Here is a 22,928-nt window from a genome sequence, read left to right on the forward strand (position 1 = left end):
GGTCGTCTGCACTGGTCTGCACTCTGCGATCAGAGGCGTCAACAGCTGCTCACAGTTTAAAAATTCCTAAACCATTTTATTGATACCTAAACAACGATGCAAAGAAATAATCAGGTTAGGAAAAGCTATAAAGAGAACATTTTAGATTTTAGAGGGCCAGTTTAATATGAGGGCGCTGCAGTCGACCGATGTTGTCTGCTCGAGGCTCTCATCACCAAAAGGATCCCTCTGAAGGCCTCGAATAGCAGACTAGCCAAATTTCCAGGGACTATAACAAAGGTGTCGGGAAATAACGCACAGAAGTGCGCTGCAAAGTTAAAAGCATTCACATTTTGGTATGAAAGGGATCGCCCATTTCCATGAGGAAAAGGTTTTTATATACGTACCGTAATCAATGTTCGGCTCCTGCTTCGAATTGGGAATACGGAACGGGCACGTGGCAATGGTGATCGGGAAATTCATCACCAGGTCGTCCCCGGATTTCTCCATTTCAACCCAGACCTGCATTCAAAGAAAATGCATTTTAAGAGCGTGCGAGCAGCCTTATGTTTTTGATAAATATTCGGTTATACTGCTCAGAAGAAGCGTTAGGCTCGGGCGCAATTTTACAGGAGCAGAGAAGAAAGGCCTTGAAAAGGACTACAGAAGCCATCTGCATAGAATGTTAGAAAAAAAGTAACTGGAAACGACGTTACGGGCTCGCTTCCCTGACATTGAGGCTGTTCTTCTTATGGAGACGAAAAACACTGATCTGTCGAAATAATGGCCCACAATAAAAATTCCTGGATGGTATCAATTATCCCATTCTTCTTCACTAAGGCGCTCCCCATAGCCAAGTTGTCTTGGCTGGGGACGTAAAATGTCAATTTGAGAATTTCGAACCCTGATAGACATGTGTACCTTCACACCGTCAATTCTTACAGGAATGCTCACGGCGCAAAAAAAAAAAACAACAATGAAAAGGGTAAAGGCCCATAAAAAAACCGCTTGTTTGTTGCCGTGTACTCTGTCCGTTTCCAGTTTTTTGTGCTGTGAGCATTATAAATGGCCAACTAGGCGGGACTCTCACTATTTTAGTTCTTTTGGATTTCAAAGGCAACTCCGCATCAAATGTAGCGTAACAGAATCGTTGGAACACGGGCGCAGCTGACTGGTCTATTCCATAGAAAAACATCGATTGCCGCATGTGTTTACCAAAATGACACACCATAAACAATACAAATAATCACAAAAATCAGAAAAAAAAACCCACAGTAGCGTTATAACGGCACCAAGTAACAGTGCCGACCTAGCCTGCTTAGGGTTCTGAGAAGTTTTGACGCAGAAAAAAAGGACAGATTTGGAGCCCAAAACTTTTTGCAGAGCAGTTTGGAAGCGTACAAGTGTAATTTCGAATTACCTATCGGGTTGTGCAAAAGTATACATTTAGGCAACTGGGTGCAGTTATTTTACTACCAATGGGCGCACTACTCAGAACCCTCCAAAGCCATAACGGAAGTTCGAGACTTTCTCCTCAAGCATGCTGGCTTCCATATTTATTCACGTTGAACCTGCTAGGCAGGACTTTCAACTACATGAGACATGAACATCGTACCCGCTCCTGACGAGAGCTCCAACGCTACCATTTTTATCTTTTGTCGTTTAGTAGCCCACAGACATGATTGAATGGAGATGGCTCCCAGGCAACACCTTGAAAAGCAAAATATTTTAACAGAGGGACGTGCAATACGAGAAACCGAAACTATAGAAGGAAAATTGGACCGAACCGCACACAACAAACACAAGACCTACCGTAACAAGTACGAACAAAGCTTTCACTCTTCCAGTAGTTTCAGATAGACTGTCTGTGCTATCGTTTACTATGCATCACCAAACGGGTAAAGTTTCATATTGCTAACGAGGGGAAATAACTGTCGGTAAAGCCATAGAATAGGCGTGGTGCACGGTGTTGTGTGAGAAAGCTGCTACGACTTTTCATACCACGCACTAATGGCGTACGGTCACATACAGGCTGAGTTGAACTGGTCGAGCGACGACCAAGTGATAGAAGGTATGAGGCACAGACACGAGAACAGGGGTAGTGGTATGTGGAGAACAGGGATATATGCAGCGTGGAGATAGAGTACTGGAAATGCCAAGCACAAAAAGAGCAGTGGAAATGAGCTACCGAGCTGCACAGCACAAACCCATGAGATGGCACGAAGAAGGATAAAACACGCAGAATGCGTGTTTTATTTTTTCTCCTGATTAATAATAATGGCGCAAAATTCGGAGCACAAATTAGAGTGCTGAAAAAAAATGCGGGTGATGCTTATAACGTTTTAGGAATGTGAAGGCGGAAAGCGTCTCTTAATCTGTTGAACTTTCTGTTGCACTTTTGTGTTGCTCTCGTTGGGTAGCTGCTGCAGCTTCACACATAGTCGCTTCCTCCGGGCGGCGGCTACGGGAGCGCATTTAAAACTGTTCTAGCGTCTTCCGCCGAGGCTCACTTTCTCGGTGTTTCCCAGCCACGACTAGAGCCTGGTGCGTCGTCACCCATAGTAATGAGGAGTGAAACTCAAAGCCGACGCGGCGACGTATACTGGGCGTGTGTAGAACGTTCTGCCAATGTCCAATGCCCTTAATTGGAACCCTCCTCCGGCACTGCTCTTTCCCTTTCCCGGTGCGCGCTTCCGTGGTTGTGGTGTGATTTTCTTAACAATAGATTTTCTGAACGCTCTTCTGTACCTGACACGTTGCTTGAAACATAGAGATCTAAAGCTTCGGAATTCAAGGGTGTACAATTAATGTAAAAGTCACAGCAAAGTATATATAAAACATGTCTTAAAGACGTCTTTTGACTGCGCCAAGACAACTTCCGGGAGAAGGAGCTGGTACTTCCACTTTGAGTACGTAGTAGATCTGCAGGACCCCTTGCTTGAAACATAGGGATCTAGAGCTTTGTACTTCAAGGGTGTCAAAGTAATGTAAAGATCACGGGAGAGTATATCTAAAAGATGTCTCAAACACGTCTTTCCTTTGCGTCAAGACAATTTCTGAGAGGAGCAGCTGGTACCCCCACCTTGAGTACGTAGTACATCTGCAGGAGTCGGCACACACCAACGAGCGTGGGCGGCATGACGGGCACCACGAGGCTGTTGGAGCTGTCGAACTTGTGGCGCGTGTGCGGCTGGATCTGGTCGCCCCGGTACTCGAGCACCGTGTGCGACGCTTCCTTGTTCACGCCTAGCACGCCGCGGTCGATGAAGAACTCCACGTGCTGCGTGTAGGTGAGGGAACCACGACACGTTCCACACTTGTTGGGAGAAAGACGGAGCATGCAAGTCTAACCAAATATCATAAGAAATAAATCTGTTAACTTCAGCTATTATGCATTCCTGCGCGGATGTACAGCGTTGCTGGGTGTCTATGGGGCACTCGGCAAATAGTGCTGGCACAGTGAGAAGCTGTACTCTAAGTGATCTGAGGAATGCTTTGGTACACGTCGAACCCTCGACATGTGCACTGCATTCCAAGGGGATCGGAAAAGAATTTATCCTACAAATAATTCGATAGACGAAAAGCACACTGTATCCTAAAAAATATTCTCAAAAGAGTGCTTAGACTGCCGAATAAGGGCAATACTCGTCCATATTCGATTCACCTTCTACTTAAATGGGAACAGCCTTCTCCCTACAACGATGTTTGGGTTTCGACCTGAACTCTCAAAACAAAACATCCTGTTTCACATCAAAAACAACCGCGTAGATTGCGCGTCTTATCGACACAATATGTAATGCTAAACCTTGATATTAAAAGGGCCTGTGGCAATGTGTCCCACTATTCTATGCTTTCAGCTTCAACCAACTGCGGTATCCGATCATGCGACTACGTCAAGGCATTCTTCAAATATCGCCCAGTAGCCGTAAACAACGACATCTAGATCCGCACCTTAATATGCACAGCCAAACCCTATAAAACACCTCCAAAGTTAGGGATTTTGCAGCAGCTCTTGAATTTAACCGTGACGGCCCTTCCTCCACTTCTGACACCTGTACCACGTATCAAACATGCCATCTACGCAGACGATTAACGCACTGGACCTTGACTGGCTCCATTGGGAACGAGCAGGACGCCCTACATAGAATTTTCAACACCACTCAAGAATATCTGCATGTGCATATCCTGAGCTCCGGAAAAATGATTGCTCCTTACTGTCATGAATCACACTACAAAAGACGCGCACGTGAAAATCGCGGATTCCGCCTTCTGTCTTTCCAAACATCCCATAGCGATTGTCCCCTCTCTGCATATTGTAGGCCTCGCGAAGCCAAATGACGGTTCGGGTGCACACACCATCTGCCTCTACAACGAACACAAACTGAACTCAGCCATTCAATAGAGCGAGCAGCTAATACATGTTTCTACCTTACATATAAAGATGCTACACGCATCGTACAAGCACATTTCTGAAGGTATGTCATCACCTTTCTCAAAAATTTACATACCATGCGTCATACCGGCTCCTCGAACTCACCTAAGTAAGCAGAGCGGGACATTTGCATTCATTAAAGTCAGAAAACGGCTCTTGGCCTCCTACCCAGCACATAGACAAAGAAACTCAAGTTTAGGCATGAGCAACACGTGGGGTAAACTCTAAGAAGCAAATCGAACAACTGAAATGTGTAGCCTCGAAGTCACAATCATCGAGCGGAAACTCCTCACATCAAATCGGTTATTAAGCCAAAGCCCTGAAAGACGTGAAACAACGTTTCCTACCACACATTCGCGAACAACTCAAAATAGCACCATTACCACGTAACGTGCACCGCGCTCTGCATGCGGTGACATACAGCCAACTGGTCATTGATAGATGCACCGATGCCACCCCCTACAGTAAACCCAGACATTACGGCGCCACCTTGACTGACCACCAGGACCGAGAAGTCACTGCTGCCTCCACCTTGACTACAAACTGCGAGGCAGTAGAAGTCGCCGTAGCTTAACCACACACCACGAGTACACCTAAATGATGACTGATTCTCAAATAGCCTACCGTGACCGCATCTCAGCTCAAGCACTCCAAATTCTCCGACGGCTACCGAAACTCCCCACAACCGACATCGTATGGACCTCTGGCCACACGGGCCTGCGGGTGACGAGGCCATGCCATGGCCCGATGTCACGTACATTGGGCATCTGACCTCCCTATCCGCGACCCCTGATCATTTTTGTCCCCAACACCCATTGCTTCCCTCCTAACCTTTGCAGCTATCCTCACTCACTACCGACTATCCCGCAGAAAGTTCATTTCTTAAGAGGGCAGTTGTGTAGCTCACAGCAATCAGAGATGACCCCATTTTTTTCTGGTGGTGTTGATCATTGAGCAGGCAAAGCAATTCAACAACGCAAACACTCAACCGATCTAAGTATTTCGGAAAGAACACCTCTTTATGACGGCTGCAATAATATTCATGACTTGCCGATTGATTCAGTCACGTCTTTGAGCACTCAGGAGAACTGACCCTTCCTTCCCCCTCTGATCAAAATATTTATACCTGAGGATGCCTCGCGCACCACGCGGTCCATTTGGCAAGATTTGCGCGACCAAGAAGTCAATCCACGATTTTGTAGAAAGATTCCCGTTGCCTGCGAATGCGGGGACACACCGGCCTAACGTTTTCATCAGGTGCGACGCGTCATGGGGATGAAGGAAAAATTAAACCACGTTACAAGCAGTGCTAAATCTGCTGGGGAAGCGGAGCTGTGCGTCTATTGAGACGGCACGAACGTAAACAGGTGCTCACCCGAGAACAACGGCGCCGTCGCCGCGCAAGTTCTACGGTTCGAGCGAACAAATCGGCAACTAAACGGCAGCGGGGTGAGGCTTCTTCCCCTTTCTCTCTCCTAGCGGGAGAGGGAGGATCCCTCCCCTGCGAGACCACTGCGACCTCCATCGGTGGGTCTCGAAACGACCGCGAGGCGGTTCCCAGACCCAGCGATAGAGGCCGCCGGCGGGTTTGGGAACTTGCTCCTATTGAAGCGCAACCTACAGTAGATGGACGAAAACACTCAACATACAAAATCTCCGCTGTTTTAAAATGGTGGTGGGGAAAGCGTTGACATATAATCGATCGAACTGGTGGCGAAGCACACGTAAGGGGGTTGCGGATACACGACAGCCTAACGTCACGCTTTTTGGTATAACGTCGTCAACCGATGCGCGCAGCATGATGTAAAATAAGTTCGAAGTTAGACAACATGCCCTTAGGCTCAAAGTTTAAGTTACCTAACGTTAAGCCTGAAAATAGGCCTAACAAGGGCGATTGCTAAAGTTTCTCAGGGAGAGAGGAAGGAAAACGCAACGTAAAAAAGGTGAACGATGATCAAAAGGTAGGTAAAAACGGGGCAAAAAAAACTTAGAGGGAAGGGATGTTCACGCACTCTCACATCGTAAGAGAACACTAGGGTGTCCCCCGGAAGATCTGAGGAATGCGCGTACCTGAATGAGCTTGAGCTTGAGGCGCACCTCCTCCTCGCTCTGGTTGTCGATGTCGGCCTTGAGGCGTAGGCTTTCGCCGCAGCAGTAAGCAGACCGTTCGAGGGCGCTACGCAAGCTCACCACGCCCTTTTGGCAGCAGAGGCAGCACACTGCCCGCTTGTCGTGGCCCACCAACGGTTTCTGTGTTTCAAACCATCGATGGTGGCAATTACACTGGTGTCAGCTACATACATGAAAATCCGCTTGTAGTATTGTGACACACTCACTCCTACAAAAGTCTCCTTTAAAAACAAAGAAGGGTTGACCGTATCATTGTAGAAGAGTCAGTTCCTGCTGGGCTTACAATTTAAGGTTTGAGGGACAGATTACTTCCTTGACAGATGCTCTGTTTTTGGCGCTGACGCTAATATTTCTCGGGCAACAAATGCCCGAAAGCTGTTTATTGACTTTTTTTGAAAGGGGAAATCAAACGGCCAACCGTGTTCATTATCTAAAGAAACATGGACATGATTAGCTTAAAACTGGGAAGTAATATAAGGTAGAGGTTATGGAACGAATTTTGTACGGCCAGAACCAGCAGATCAGCCACTTAAAATATCACATACTTTAGGAGCTGGGAGTGGGCTTCCATGATTCCACACGAATTCTTTTTATTGCACAACTGTGTGCTAGGAACAGAAGCGCAGAGTGCAGAGAACGAACACTGAGCGTATAAACCGCTAATTTACACTTATGAAACGTATTACTTAGTGCATCTCTATTTAGGCGAAGTGTTTCAGGAAACCTTTGTACACAGGGTATTTCAAAACCGTGCCACGCAAGCAAAAACGAAAGAATGCGGGTGCCGCAGAGGGAGAGAAACGCACGAGATACTGCTCCTCCATGCAGTCGATGTGCGGTCCGATGATGGTGAAGTACTTCATTCCCTGCGGCGGTGACGCGTACGGTATGTCCATGGTCACCTTGACGTAGTAGCGCACCGTGCAGGGCTTGGACTCGAACGAGCACGGCAGGTTGCTCTCCGGCAGCTGGAACCGGAAGCTGAACGCGTGCTGGCCGCGCGGAAGGATGGGAAGGCTGCCGTCCGTCTTGTCTGCGACGCCGCCGCAAAGCAGGGGGAGGGAACCAGGATGGTAAATACGGCATGCAGTTCGGCTTCGTTGTTCTCGAGTGAAAACACGGTGAAATGCGCCCCACTATTAAGAGCAACGACAAACAGAAGTTTAATAATTATATATATATATATATATATATATATATATATATATATATATATATATATATATATATATATATATATATATATATATATATATATATATATATATATATATATATATATATATATCTTGTAATAAACCAACGTCCGATGCTTACGACGCCATGTTTATTCTCTGCCAGAACGCGCGCCCCGCTTCTTCTTCCTTCGCTTCCAGTCGGCCGCCGTCCTCCTTTGTTTGGTAGTGGATTGGCCGGTGACCTTGCCCTGAGGTTTTCCTTCGCAGTGTTTCACGTCTCTACACTGGGGGGCGTCTTCGCAGTGTGGCCGAGTGTACAGACGTGAAACATTGCGAAGGAAAACCTCAGGGCAAGGTCACCGGCCAATCCACTACCAAACAAAGGAGGACGGCGGCCGACTGGAAGCGAAGGAAGAAGAAGCGGGGCGCGCGTTCTGGCAGAGAATAAACATGGCGTCGTAAGCATCGGACGTTGGTTCATTACAAGATATATATATATATATATATATATATATATATATATATATATATATATATATATATATATATATATATATATATATATATATATATATATATATATATATGTATATATATATATATATATATATATATATATATATATATATATATATATATATATATATATATATATATATATATATATATATATATACATATACATAGATAGATATCTCGCGAGAAAACAGAAAAATTGGCAAAGGCAAGCTATATAGCTTTGTCAGCCATTTCGCAGTAGAAGAAAAATTCGTTGTGGTCTAATATTTGAACCCAAAACCACTGCCTCTCTAGGGACTCGCTCTACCAACTGAGCTAACCAGGTGGAAATCCGTTTGTAGCTCGAGTGCGAATTGATCAACTCCAAGTAAGGAACGGCCAACCAGGTAATACAACGCTTTTAAATTTACCCCCTTGTTCGCCCGCCCAGAACCTTAAAAATATTCATTTTTCACGCGAAAAATATCTGAATAGGACAATCTCCGTGCCCCTGTATTTACTTCGCCAAATCTGCACGCATCAATTGAGCAGCGTTTTCATGTGTAGTAATTTTTTGCCTTTGATATTTTGGTGATGTTTCTTAGAAATTGTACAATTGCTTTTAGAGTTTGCATGAATACGTTTGGCTGATATACTATCTAATAATTTTCCAACTCCTGTTTGGGCCTAACTTTGACCTGCAGTATTGTCCAAATAAAGAAGAAAGTTGGTAAGACTAAGTTGGGGCCATAGTGCTCCGTTTTACTTGGACGTCAAGCTTTCCCTCGCAGAAACTTACTAAACTTTCGGGTTTTCCCCAAGCTGCTAGACCCAAACTTCCAATTTTTCTGCATAACAACTTAACACACGGTTGACTTACGTCTTCTTGCCGAGCGCGCAAAAACATTTTTTAGAACGACTGCTACTACTTAAGCTACAATTCCAAAACACACCTCGTTTCGTTAATCTTGCTTACAAGCTTTGGCAAAGGAAAATAGGGGATGCAGCTAGCGCCCCCAAAAGTGAGTAAGTGAAAATGAACAGTGGCTCAACGTCCGTCTTTCGTGCCGCCAGCGCCGGAGGCACTGGAGGCGCCCACTGCTCGTTCACTAGGACAACGCCGAGGGTGCCGAGCAACGTCTGTGTGTTGTGTGTGGTACAATTGTAGATGCGGTAGTCGCTGCCTCAAAATAGGAACTCTTTCCAAAACAATGGTCTCGTCCTTCCCTCAACCAAGACATGCAATAAAGTTAAATCTCTGCAAACCAATGGTGTCGTCCTTTCTCAAAGCAACCGGAGCTGTCGTTTAGGCCGAGACACTTGGTTGACTGGGTTCATCCACGACAGTTTTTGAAAGATTCCAAATGGCTTGCGAAATAAATAAATATAGATGCAACATCATGTTGATTAGAAGCTGCTTTTCCCAGAAGGAGCTCCATAATATAGCTGGGCTAACCTTTCGCCCATGCGGTGCACTTCAGGCCAAAACTGCCGCAAGGACTTTCTATGGTCTTCATCATCACACTGTGATTGCTCCCCAGCTCTCCTTTGCCCAGGTGAACCCTCATACGGCGCCATCCTCGCCCACTACCAGCATTCCAGGGGGCGATATCCTCCCCCTCACACTTCCCTATCTTTCTATGAGGCGTATACATCTGGCGCAGGCTCCTAACCGGAATTACGACCCCACCATACCCACCCACTCATCCCCTTACATCCGCGACCCACATGGCAGCCCCTTAACCTGCTCCTCCCCACCTACACCTTAGCCTTACTTCCCACACAACTCACCTTTCCTACCACACCTAACCCTCGAGCAATGGGAGTCCGCACTGATCCAATAATCGCCAGAGAAACAGCAATCCGTCGTTATTACAGCCTAGAAGCAGTGGGGCTCACTTCCTCCTGTACCGAGGAGACTGAGCTCACCCTCCTACTCTCCATCTCATGTCAATAAACGTTAATTACTATTACTACAACACCAACTGCGTAATGGTACCGCTGAAAGGAGCAAGCTCACACTGACCTTTGCCCCAGATGATGGCCCGGTCATCGATGAAGACCTGGTCGTCTTTTACGGTCCGCCTGTCGCCGCTTACGACAACTTTCCATTCGGCGTGCGCCTTTCCTCGAAGCATCACCCGGATAGCTACGTAGAGAAAGAGAGAGAGAACAATCTTTAATGAAGTCTGGCGATGTTAGCCGGGCTAAAATGGCTAAGTTGCTACGCCAGTTGATGACGTGATGAAGATGATGGCGATGATGTTAAAGAAGTCGATGTGCACAAAAACGGCGAGTTCTTCACAGCGACTGCTCTAGACCTGTGTTCAGAGATTTTGTAGCCCGTAAATCACGTTTTGGACAAGTCCATGGTCCTAGAACGTCCTTTGGCTGAATGTCCTCGGAAAGCGGAAGTCGCAAAGACACTGCGAGGGGCACACTTTGAGCACTGAATCTAGCAAATTCACAGAGCAGGTGCTTGAGGGTTTCTAGCACATCGCAGTGTGGGCAGAGGACGGCAGCAGAACAAGTGTGAGTTCTCCCCTGCCTGAGAACAAACGTATAACGGCTGGCATTCGCGGAGCGATGCGTTGCATTCACCAGGCAGTATTTAGGGAAGGGCGAGGCGACTGGTTGAGCTGGATGAAGGTTTGGGAAAGCCACGTGACTCAACAACTGTAAACGCTGTTAAATATGTAAACATTCCAAGAACTGCGCACATTTCTAGAACGGTAAGCGTTTTCATGACTGTAAAGATTCTCAGAATTGTAAACACTCCCGGAACTGTACACATTCCCATAATTGTACACATTCCCAGAAGTGTAAGCGTTTCCAGAACTGTAAAAACTTCCAGAACTGTAAACATCCTCAGAACTGGAAATATTCCCGCAATTTTAACGCTTTTAGAAGTGTAAACACTCCCAAAACTGTAAGCATTCTCAGAAATGCAAATATTCCCAGAATTGTAAACGTTCTAAGAACTGTAGACACTCCTAGAACTGTAAACACTCCCAGAACCGTACACATTCCCAGAAGTGTAAGCATCTCCAGAACTGTAAACACTTCAAGAACTGTGAACATTCTCAGAACTGTAAATATTCTCGAAATTTTAACGCTTTCAGAAGTGTAAGCATTCTCAGAACTGTAAACATTCCCAGGATTGTAAACGTTCTCAGTACTGTAAACACCCCCAGAACCATGCACATTCTCATACCTGTACACATTCCCAGAAGTGTAAGCGTTTCCAGAACTGTAAACGTCCTCAGAACTGTATATATTCCCAGAAATTTTACCGCTATCAGATATGTAAACACTCCCAGAAAATGTGAGCATCTTCAGAACTGTGAACATTCCCAGAATTGTAAACGGTCTCAGCACTGTAAACAATCCCAGAACTGTGAACATTTTCAGAACTGTACACATTCCTAGAACTGTACACATTCCCAGAAATGCAAACACTCCCAGGGAACCTCCCTTCCTTTATAAAAAAATGACTATCCATAGCAGTTTTGGGAAATGCAAAACGAACGTGTTCGCCCTAACTAGAACAGCCTATTTACTCCTGTGTTCTACCCTTCATGAGCATGTCATCCCGCCACAGTGTTAACTGTCACTATATTTTCTACCCCAGTAGGCAGGCGATGTACCATATTATATTGGCCCGATGGGGCAGCAATAACGTGGGGGGTCTAAGAATTTGATGTTTGCGAGGGTTAAGCCAGATGACTGCGGCAGCCAGAGGCTTAAAAGTGTCTTAAAGGAGGTGGAGGAGCAAGACACTCAATGATGACGATGACGGTGATAATTATGATTTTAATGAAGACGACCACGATGGCGGCGATGATGATGATACTTTTGTGGTAGCAGAAACCAGAGCGCACTTTTCTGGTGGCATAAATAGTTTGTTTTCTAGACCAGCAGGCCCTGGCTTTTCAAAGTGAACCTTGAATCAAACCCTATTTTCTGAAGCTAACAGTCATCTATCCAGTTAAAACATCCCACATTTCTGACGGAGACGAATAGCAAGAACACCCTTGTGTACTAGATTTCAGCGCACGCTAAAGATCCCCAGGTAGTCAAAATTAATCTGGAGCCGTCCACTACGGCACGCCTCATTGCCTCCATTGCGTCGGCGCGTTAAACCCTACAATCAATCAATCAATCAATCAATCAATCAATCAATCAATCAATCAATCAATCAATCAATCAATCATCCCACATAACGTATAACTCAAGGTTATTATTTTTTTTTTATAAAACAGCGCTCGTACCGTGTGCGTGGCACTCGAACTCCACTTTCAAGCATCTTCGGACGTCATGCAATCGGCATCGGGAATAAAACATGGGTAGGAAATCATTTACTCTTCCTTACAGGGATAACAAAACTTCATGGTCAGTAATGTGTCAGTAACAAGTTACCAGGAGAAAAGAAAAAGCGAATTGCAGATGGGTAATAATTTCCGATAGGCCATCGGTCCCACGTGTGAGAAGTGCGAGGAGGCGTTGCGCAGCCCAAACAAGGATGCTCAAGCTGCACTGGTCGCTCGGGCGGCCGCGGTCGCCGCAAGAATGCCGGCCACCATCGTCAACCAACTGCTATTCTAGCATATAAATGTTGTTGTCGTTATTGTCTTCTGTTATTAATGCATACCCAATCAGGGGATCAGCCAAACACCAGTGGTTAAATAAATGTGTTTCTTCTTTTTCTTTTCTTTTTCTTTCTTTTTATTTCTATTTTTCTTCTTCTTCTTCTTCTTCTTAATTCTTCCTTTTCTTTTCTTTTCTTCTTCTTCTTCATCATCATCTTCTTCTTCTTCTCCTTCTTCTTCTTCTTCTTCATCATCATCTTCTTCTTTTTCTTTTCCTTTTCCTTTTCCTTTCTCTCTTTCTCTCTTTTCTTTCTCTTTCTCTCTCTCTTTTTTTCCCTTTTTCTTTCTCTTTTTCTTTTTCTTTTTCTTTCTCTTTCTCTTCTTCTTTTTCTTCTTCTTCTTCTTTTGTGGTAGAGTGGAAAGGTGCGTTCAGTCTTTATGAAACTTTAAAGTACGCACGCCCGCGTTCGCAGCCAATGGGAGGATAACTGTGGGCGAGTATATTGACTTCTCAGCCAATGGCAATTTCGGTACGGCCGACTATGAAACGCCGACAATGTCTACGCTGGTACTTGATTTTCGAAAAAAAAAGAGCTATGTTAGAATGTCGACTTAAAAGATAATTTGCTTCTGTATTCCCCCTAAAAAAGGACTGAGAAGAATACCCTTAGTACTCGGGCTAAGGAGTTCTCATAAATGTATATAAATACATATCCGAACCAGTAAAGCACTTTTGCTCTGCCATAGCCTCGAAAATTGTTTTAGGAGAATGAGAAAAATATACGCCAAACCAACAAGGCAACGGCTACGAAGCGAAAAGTTAACTCCCAGAAGAAAAGCTGGAGGATGAGAAAGAAAGAATACCGTCAGCTCTGCCCATGCAGGCTTAAAATAAGCGCATTTTATCCTCTGACGTTCGAGGACTTGAGCATAACTTGAAGTGGCGGCTAAAGAAAAAAAAAACCGATAGCGCGATACGAAACCGAGGCGTTTACTCCCTATTTTATGCACATTTTTAGAATTCATAATTAAATAGTCGATCCCATCCGAGTAGATTATAAAATGGATATGTCCGTTATATCGGTGTATGCGCTGATAGCTAGATACGTGATACGCTAGTACTTATGAAAAAAAAAAAAGAGTTCCACCACCGTTACGAAAAGAAAAGAAAATGCGGATAAATTTCTGACGCACCAGGAATAAATCCGGTACTCAAACACTGCGCCAACCCCGGTGAAAATAAATTCTAAAAAGATATTAAGAGAACAGCTGGGAGGGATTCTAATGGAATCTAATTATCTAGCGCTCCCGTTCTTGCTGAGTTCAGCCGAGGGAATTATCGTCGGATCATCTGTGGAGATTTATATCCGTCAAGTAAATGCTGGGTATGCCCTCACTATCTCCGGCTCGTGTAACGCGGCGAATAAAGCGAGAACTATAGAGACAGCCCTAAAAATACCGAAAGAAAAAAAGCACCGTAACCGGCCAGACGAATACGTTGGAGAGCGGGCCAAAGCCGATTGATATGGGCACTTCAGTTAATTATCAATCATTCATTTCTTTACCGGGTTGTTCCTCCAGGGCCCCTGTGGAAGAGTTGGGGGGGGGGGGGGTAAATGAAATAAAATTAGAAAAAAAAACTCCCGAGAAAAGCGCAGACAAAAATGCCTCAACCCCCAAAATAAACCTAACAAATTACAGCCGCTACTGATCATCTGCATAATGGTGTATTTTCCCGTGTTCTGCGCATCATGGCGGTGCATATTTTGTCTGCAGGCTTGCCGAGCAGAATCTACATGTACGCTCATGGTTCGTTTTTCTTGTCGGTGGTTGGTTATTGTTATTATTTTCATTTCTTTCCTTGTACACCCAGGTTTTCTCGTTTCTTTATTGCATGTAAACATAAAAATTTTTATATGCTCAAACTTTCCTTGACTCACTTCAAAATTTCTCAGTGCATCAGTTCGGTAGGGAAAGTTACCCATTGTAGTCTGCAGTTACTTTTACACTGACCAGGTGGCGCCAGTGAACAGAGGCGCGTTGAGTTCCTCCATACGTTATCGAAGATTTATATGCACGAATTTGAGCGATGCCTGCAGAACCAGTGACAACAAAGACAGTAAGTGTCAGCACCGGTGGCTTGTCTTGGCTTATCTTGGCTCGCCGTGTGTGCCGTGTGCGGTTTAGTGTAACTGGTAAGCTCTTGGGTTGGTAAAAAGCAGGCGGCTTCCTCAGTAATTTGGCCCGACCAGAATATCACGCATTTGGCCGAAAATAAATATATACTAGGGCATTACATTGATCAAATACGTATCGAAGCTTGATTTATTTTCGAAAATTTCAGCGGCGTAAATCACAGCAGTTTAGATCGCACTGGCTTCGAACCACTTTCAAATGAATGGTATGACAATCAAGCTCTAATATCATGCTCCAGGAGCTATAACCAGTGAAGCTATCAATAGGAGGATAAATTATTTGAGGTTCAGAATGCCACCTCGAAAGAAGCATCTGCAAATTGACTCTTCGTCAACGCATCAATAATTCACGCAAGAGTGTTAGATTACAAAAAAAAAATGGCTGGCGATTACGATACTCCCTAATGCGATATTTGGGTGCAGCCGCAGTGTGCTGAGGCAGCACTCACTCGTGGGTTTTCTCGACGGCAACGATCATGAGCCTCTGCATCGGCGGCACGAAGTGGATCTCAGGAAGGGACCGAGACCCGCGTCTTAGACAGGGAACGTACACCATCGGCACGCGCACGCCCCCCTCACGTTTTCGCCAGCGTCGCGCAGACGAGCGTCTCGTGCGGGCACAGCATAGGGCCTTCCCCCACCCCCACCGCACACTTTCAGAAAGCGATCGCGCCGCCACGGTGAATCACCCTCCCCTCACAATTTCGCGACACTCTCCCCCTTACAGCATACTGCCCCTCCCATCCCCCACCGCACACTTTCGGAGAGCGCTCGTGCCGCCACGGTGAACCGCCTCCCCTCACAATTTCGCGACACTCTCTTTGCTTTCTTTTACAACTCGGTCTTGTCATCGTTCACTCGGTTACGACGGCGACGCGGTTCAGCTCACAGACGGGCGCCAAAGGGCTGCGCCCTAAAAATTGCTGCGTGCCTGTTATTATGCTTTAGGCTTTGACGCCGCATGTGGGACTAGTAGGATGACTTAACATTTGTTTTAAAGACAAGCTTCCTTTGGCTCTTCAGGCGCTTCGGTAGTGGGCTGCTGTTGCTGTTTATGACCCCTTGCGCCGTGTCACACAAAATAATGCTCGTTTCTTCGGGTTGCGACAGAAGAATCGGCTGGGCAGCGACTCGCTAGGGGGTGGGGGTTGGGGCGGAGGGGACGCGACTGGAGAAGCCCTGGATTGCTAAGTGTATCACGTTCCCTGCGCTTGAAGCTGGAGGCGTCTTCGCCAGGTGAGATTGAATCTTTGGACGTTTCCCTATATCTCTCGCATTTCTCGACACACCCACCACAGCTCGTCGTTCTGTATAATCAGCAAGCACGCCATGCATAAACAATACCTGTCTCGAAAAATGCTGCACGCGAGTTAATTTCCACTCAGGTATACCACGATGAAAGCTTCGCGTTGCGGCGATTCCCATCTCTGCGTGGGATCCGCCATTTGTTTCCCTAACAGCTGTGTCCCGCACCCACGTCGTCGTAGCCCACCGGCAGTAACTCGTTCGGTGAGCCGATTCCTTCCTAACCTGAACTACACCTGCACACCCACGAGAAGACGTTTCATCCCGAGCACACAGGTATCACCCCAGTAGCGCTTTCGAAAGGTCAAGCCCACGTCGCCCCAAAGGGAGTTGGCGTTCGTCGCACCGATATTTCCCGACCACAAAGAAACAAGCATCCCAACGCACGCGAAATTGCCCAACTTCCGCCGCCCTCACTAGATGTCGCAACTCCCTCTCTTTCCCAAGGCTTTCCTTCCCCTTTCATTTCCGCCGCGCCACTCTCGCGCTCGTTCGCTTCGCCCACCATGCCTGTCGCGGAGTCATATTTTGCTTCCGGTTTCTACCGCCAGGCTCCGCCGCCGTATCAAACAAGCAATCAATTCGCGGACGTGCCCACAGACGAACGGTTCGTTCTCAGGCAGCGCGAGACTCTGCATCTGCCCCTATTTGTTTCCGCGTCTCACTCGCACGCTCGCTAGACGTGCTTTTCCGCAGAGCAACGGTGCGCCGGGATGAAGGCGCCTTCACGGCCAGGCGTAGTTTGGCTGTAGGCGTTGCTATAAATTACAGTAGTTTCAATGCGTAAGCATTTTTAGGGGCAAAGCACCTTAAGGGTTCAGGCTGTCAGCGTCTCCTGTAGTCTCATGTAGTCACGGTACTAAAAAACCGGGACACTGGTTTTCCTACGCCTCGCGCTATAACGTAACGCGTAGTAAAAGAACACACCAGGACACTCGTTTTCAAAAGCATCTCGCTACTTCTTAGCATACTTCTTAGTATGATGCGGTGTGTGACACGAGGGCACCTTACGGCCAGTCTGTCTCTGATATAATTGCTTAACTTCGGTTCAATGCAAGAGAAGGCGCCACCGCCTCAGCAAGCGTGTGATTGCTCCTCCCACCGGCGCTTCTGCGGCGCCCAATTAGCGTGCGCCGTGTGGGAAGAGAGAGACTTACAATCTTTGAATACACTTATACGCTGCATGCTTCGCTCCTCCCCAGGTTTCACGTTAGTGGAAATGGCCCGGTTTTTTTCGTGAGTACCCCAACGAAAAAGCGAGACGCATTATATCAGAAAAGTAACTGCCTAGTTGGCCAACTAAACACGACTAATCGTTAAATTAGTGCACATTTCAATGATTGGTACATTCAGAATCTGTAAGTAAGAATTGAAAGAAAACAAAAACAAAAAATCCTTAAAATATGAGTCCCATTTTACTCTTTGAAGGTCGATAACCAGCATAGCTATGCAGCGACTGACGTCACCAGCCAAAAAGACACATATATGTGGTTTGCCGTTTTCACGCCGGTGCTAACCGAAAAGACTCTGCCGTAGCTGCGAGACGCGCCCCAAAAACGCACAGGCGGCATGTCGCTCAGTGGATAAGGCGTTGCGTTGCTGAGCACGAGGTCGCGGGTTCGATTCCCGGCCGCGGCGGTCGCTTTTCTTATGGAGGCGAAAAGCAAAAACGCTCATGTGTACGAGATTTCGGAGCACGCTAAAGACCACCAGGCGGTCAAAATTAATACGGAGCCCTCCACTACGGCGCGCCTCATCGCCTGCGTTGCGTCGGCGGGTTAAGCCCCACTATCAATCAAAAAATCAAACGCACAGGGGGTAATTTTATAGGTGCGCAGTAGCTTTCTCTAGCTGTAGCAACGCTACGAGGTTTCCTCGTCTACCCCCTTGGTCTATATACGGATTGGTCTCCTGGAATCTAGGATATAAAAGCTGCGCTATAAACACGCCAGTCATTTGGCTAGCAATGTATTTGGGCATAAATAACTACAGAGTAAAATGGGGTCTTCGCACTTTGATGTATTACTCCTTACATTACCCCTGGCCAGGTGTCTCACCGGTAATGCAGTTGTGTCTAGTAGTAAAGAAGACTTTAAAGGACCAGGAAGACTAGCAGAGCGGCCTCAAAGAAAGTGTACTCACCAGTTAGCAATACTCAAAATTTGTGTACCATTTTTAAGGGGCGAAGGCCCTCAGGGGCTGGGTCTGTTGGGGTCTGCTGTCGTTGTCGTCGTAATCGCCGTCTCATGTAGTCACGCTACTAGAACACTGAGAAATCTCGTTTACGTCTCGGGTTAGAACATAACGCGCACTTAAAATTTTAACACCGGGTTACTCCTTTACGCCTCGCACTGAAACGCTTCGTAACCCGTACTAAAAACACACCTCGGCAGCCGTTTACGCTTCACGCTAGAGAGCTTCGTGGTTCAAGGACAAGAGACTTTTACAGCAAAGCTGTATACCTATACCCCCCAACAGCTTTATCTCCGTTGGCAAAAACGCCAAAGCGCCAAGGATACACTTATACACCGCATTTTCGCCACTCCGCAGGGTTCAACGTTAGTGGAGATGGCCCGAGATATTTTGACAGGGCTGGAACAGCAACACGTTTTCGCACGATTAATAAGAAGACAGAGTTAAGTAGATTAGTATATTGCCTTCAATTTATTGCCAAGATGGACTATATCCAGATGTGCCTAAGGGAAACGAGGCAATACCGCTGATTAGTCTGGTGAAGGGTTTGAACGATACCACGTAGCGAGCCGGCCACTTAGCGTTAGGAGGGGTAGTCTGGTCTAAATCATAAGCCTGTTCAGTAAAAAATAACAAAATAACGCGATTAGCCACGTTGGAAGAGAGAAAATGAAAGAAAAAAGAGGTATTGATTGGCACTGGGGGCTTCGTTTTCGTTTAGTTAGTTTAGCCGTGTCTACCATGAATTCATGGAGTTTTTATTGAACAACGGTAGGACGTGGCGTGCTTAATGTCTTGCAGTGATTTAGAGATGGAGCGAGGCTGTGGGGTAATTAGTGCAGGGCTACAGCGAGAAAATATTAGCTTGCGCCCGAACGGTTTCATTCCCTCGGAAACCATTTCGAAATTAAATGGCCGAAGGCAATAACATTAAAGAGAGGGCGCTTGATCTTTCTGTGGGAAGAAAAAAAAAGTCGCCCACTGCATGAAATGCGAAAATAAATCTTTCGGACGAACGAGCCAGAAAGTGAGGAGTAGAACAAGAAAACAAATACGCTGACATTGCTAGAATGGTAGAGGAAGACTTCATGCATTCTTGATCGTTCTCCCGCGGGAGAATGCGCCGAGAATTAGCATTCTTCATGATGATGATCATTATCATCATCATCACCCTCGTCGTCTTAGCCATCATTATTATTCTTGTTATTAATAAATATTTATAATATTCTATTTTTATTATTTTATTGTGGTTAGTGATATTACCATCATCATCATCATGAGGATTCGTGTTCAAATGAGTAAGTCTGTACGTTATTTGCTGCTTCTCCGCATTGGTATCTGCATATATTGGTCATGATGTCTACTTTTTCGCACTGTGGCGTTCATCTATTTACTTTGCATTTTTCTTGGGTTGGTGTTGTTACTCTTTTTTTTTCGCGTCGTTTACTCTTCATTTTGTTTCAGTGTTTACTTTAACGATTCTCTTTTCAATTGTATTTTTTATGTCCGGACTCTGCTGGCAGCATTTTCTTGCTTTTACTTTCTTTTTTTTCAAAGTTTTTTGTTTGTCCTGTCCCTGCTCTACCCCTAATGTCTAATATTCACCACTCATCAAGGTCACAAGCCTCAGCGAATCATGGTGAATTCCCGCGCATAGCGGTAAAAAGGTGCTGATCGGGTGAGAAATTATCGCCATACCACGCAAGGCTAGGTCCACCCGTTAATAAACATCACCACCACCAACGTAGTCACCCCCCCCATCTGGTGTAGCAAGCCTTGTCCCTACCTAACCAGTTCACATTAAAGATCATTCTCTCTCTATCTATCTCTAGTATCGGCATGGGCAGCTTAATTTTTACATCTGAACGTGACCTTATAAATAGGTTCAGGAATGACTTGCATTAAGTCCTTCTGTGACATTTCAATTCTTGTATAGGAATTTAAAACGCAGATATTGTGATATATTTTATAGTCTGTTGCCGCTGGATTTGAACCCCAAAACAATGACGTCGTCGATATTGGGCCTCCTCGATTATCAGTCCCGGATCGTCCGCGGACTGCCCGAGGCGCGATACGGCGCTCGATTTTCCCATGTATTCCAAGGGGCTTCCGGTCCGAACGCAGTCCTCGGACTGCCCGCGGACCGTCCACGGACCGTCCAGGACTGGTAAATCGAGGATGCCCAGTATTGCTGCTTTTTCTGATCTGCTATCTTCTAGGCACACGCCCCAGTTTGAGAGTACCATAGTACCAGACGGTAAATGAACTGCACGCTTAATGGCGGTGGTCTTTTCCGCGAAAAAAAAAGTCGTCCGGTCCAGGAAACGGGCATGTGAACGTTCCAAGGGGGCAGCCAGTATCGACAACAAGCAACACAGCAAGTCTGCATTCATAGCCCACTACACATCAATTCCAGTCTCTCTTCGCCATTCTTCGCCGGAATCTGCCTGTGTGCATATGGGATAGTGGGGCTGAGTCAGACGATTCCCCAAATTTAATTACCGAGTAATTGTCGAATCAATTTTCCGCCAATACGATATTTGTCCTATTTGGCCATCGAAGAAGGAGTGTGGGTTCAAAAGGAGATGTTCTTTCTTGCGCTTGTTACTTCCAGTTGCCCTAGAATTTGAAGGGCATGGCGAACTTCAGAACGCCGTTGCGACACGCAATCTTTCAGTGTTCTGTAGCGAGGACGTTTTGGACGCTGATGTCTAGGATGTTTAAAGTACGCCTAGGGGAGCGCACAAAATCGCGCGATGCCCTCGTAACTTTTCTGTTATGTATGGGGGCCCTGGTTGTGTGGAGGCGTCGTGGTGTCGCGGCACTCCGGTCCCGGCCTCACAAGGCTATGTTCCCCATGTTGCTGCGCATGCGCACGCGTCTGTTCGAACACCTGGAAGCGGAGCTCGCCACGCTGGGGGAAGAGGCGTTCCTCCTGCGTTGGTCGTGCCGCTTCATCAAGGTCAACAACGCACGTTTGGAAATAAGAATAGTTGAATATTAGCAATGTAACTATACTAAAACAAGTTAGAATATTAGCCTTGTAATCAGACTAAATACGATACATAGTTATCTGCAGTGTTCACTTTACCATGTGTGTATCCGTAACTATGTAAGACTGTAGCACTTCTACCCACATTCATTGTGTTTCGACCCTGAAACTACTGTTCGCGTTTGCCAACAACTCGACTTTCTACTCTGTTTATGTTGTACCCTGCGTGGTACAAAATGTTGCAACTTGTGTGTAGGCCAGTGGCAGCCACTTCTGATTTGTTGTTTGTCTGTGTTTCCCTTTTGTAATGTATATTTGTTACCCGATGAGTAGTTCCATCGAGGCATGTTATGTATCTGCTTCGATGGACAAAATAAACCTCTTCAACGCCGGGTGTAACGAGAAATATATCGGCTGATCAATGTGGCCGTGATTACGTCATTATAGGTGACGTGAAACGGGCAGAAGCGCCGGGTGCAGGGAACTGCATGCCTCACTGCGTTCAAAGAGATATGCAACCACCGTATCCCAAGCACCGAGATCCTTTATTAAAGGGCATTGCGTCCACGTGGCAAGACAGACTTTTAGGGGCGAAGCCCCTTAGGTTTTGAGGCTGTTGGCGTCTCCTGTTGTCCACCAGAAAACTCGTTTGAGCCCCATGCTAGCACGCAATGCGTACTAAAAAACACACCTGGGGCGGTATTCCCGTGTTCTGTCCCTTTTGTGTCCCTTTCAAAAGTGTCCCTTTTGAGCGAGCCATGATTGGATAAAAGCGAACACCCGGATGTGACGCCATGCAAGAACGGCGGTCCTATGAGCCGTGGCTACTCGGAGCAGACGATTTGGAGCAGACGATTTTTCATCGCGGTTCGCTCGCGGAACAATACACACATAAAGGTACTCTGATACGGTTTCAGTTCTCTAAAATGCGTTTGCGAGAACAGTTACGCTATTTTAATAAAAGGCCCAGTGCTAAAACGGAAGTACGTCACGATGAAAGGGACGCAAAAGGGACGTTTTCGGAAGGGACAGTTACGAGAATACCGCCCCTGGACACTCTCGTGTAGGCATCGCGCTAGAACGTAATGCGTACTAAAAAAAAAAAAAACCGGGACTCTCGCTCACACCTCGCGCCTGAGAGCTTCGTTCTTCAAAGAAGCGGGACCTTTACAGCAAATCTGTATACCTCAACCCACCAACGGTTTCATCTCATTTGGCAAAAAACGCCAAGGCGCCAAAAATACACTTATCCACTGCATGCTTCGACCCTCACCAGGTTTGACGTTAGTGGAGATGGCCCTGAATTTTTGTTACGTCTCGACGAAGCGTCAGGAATACACAGGGGAATGGGGAAAATGCAAGTTAAATGGTAACAATTCCCAATGCATACTTTGAACTAAGCGAACATTTCTCTGTACGTCCACCGGAGAGTTTGTA

The 22,928-nt window shown here is 46.2% G+C and overlaps 1 protein-coding gene across 3 annotated transcripts in view; it reads right to left on the minus strand.

The window, feature by feature from the left end:
• Positions 1-22,928, minus strand: part of LOC144162851 (arrestin domain-containing protein 2-like) — a 313,049-nt gene that overhangs the window by 12,171 nt on the left and 277,950 nt on the right. For all 3 annotated transcript variants that reach the window (XM_077693556.1, XM_077693555.1, XM_077693554.1), the window contains 5 exons: positions 10,244-10,366; positions 7,348-7,574; positions 6,482-6,661; positions 3,062-3,259; positions 387-501 (listed from right to left, as the gene is read on the minus strand). In XM_077693556.1, coding sequence (XP_077549682.1) covers positions 387-501; positions 3,062-3,259; positions 6,482-6,661; positions 7,348-7,574; positions 10,244-10,366 — 843 coding nt within the window. The remainder of the gene's footprint in view (positions 1-386; positions 502-3,061; positions 3,260-6,481; positions 6,662-7,347; positions 7,575-10,243; positions 10,367-22,928) is intronic.

This window comes from Haemaphysalis longicornis, unplaced genomic scaffold, assembly GCF_048455015.1.
Source record: "Haemaphysalis longicornis isolate Haplotype H1 unplaced genomic scaffold, Haemaphysalis longicornis Haplotype H1 scaffold_12, whole genome shotgun sequence".
Classification (NCBI taxonomy): domain Eukaryota; kingdom Metazoa; phylum Arthropoda; class Arachnida; order Ixodida; family Ixodidae; genus Haemaphysalis; species Haemaphysalis longicornis.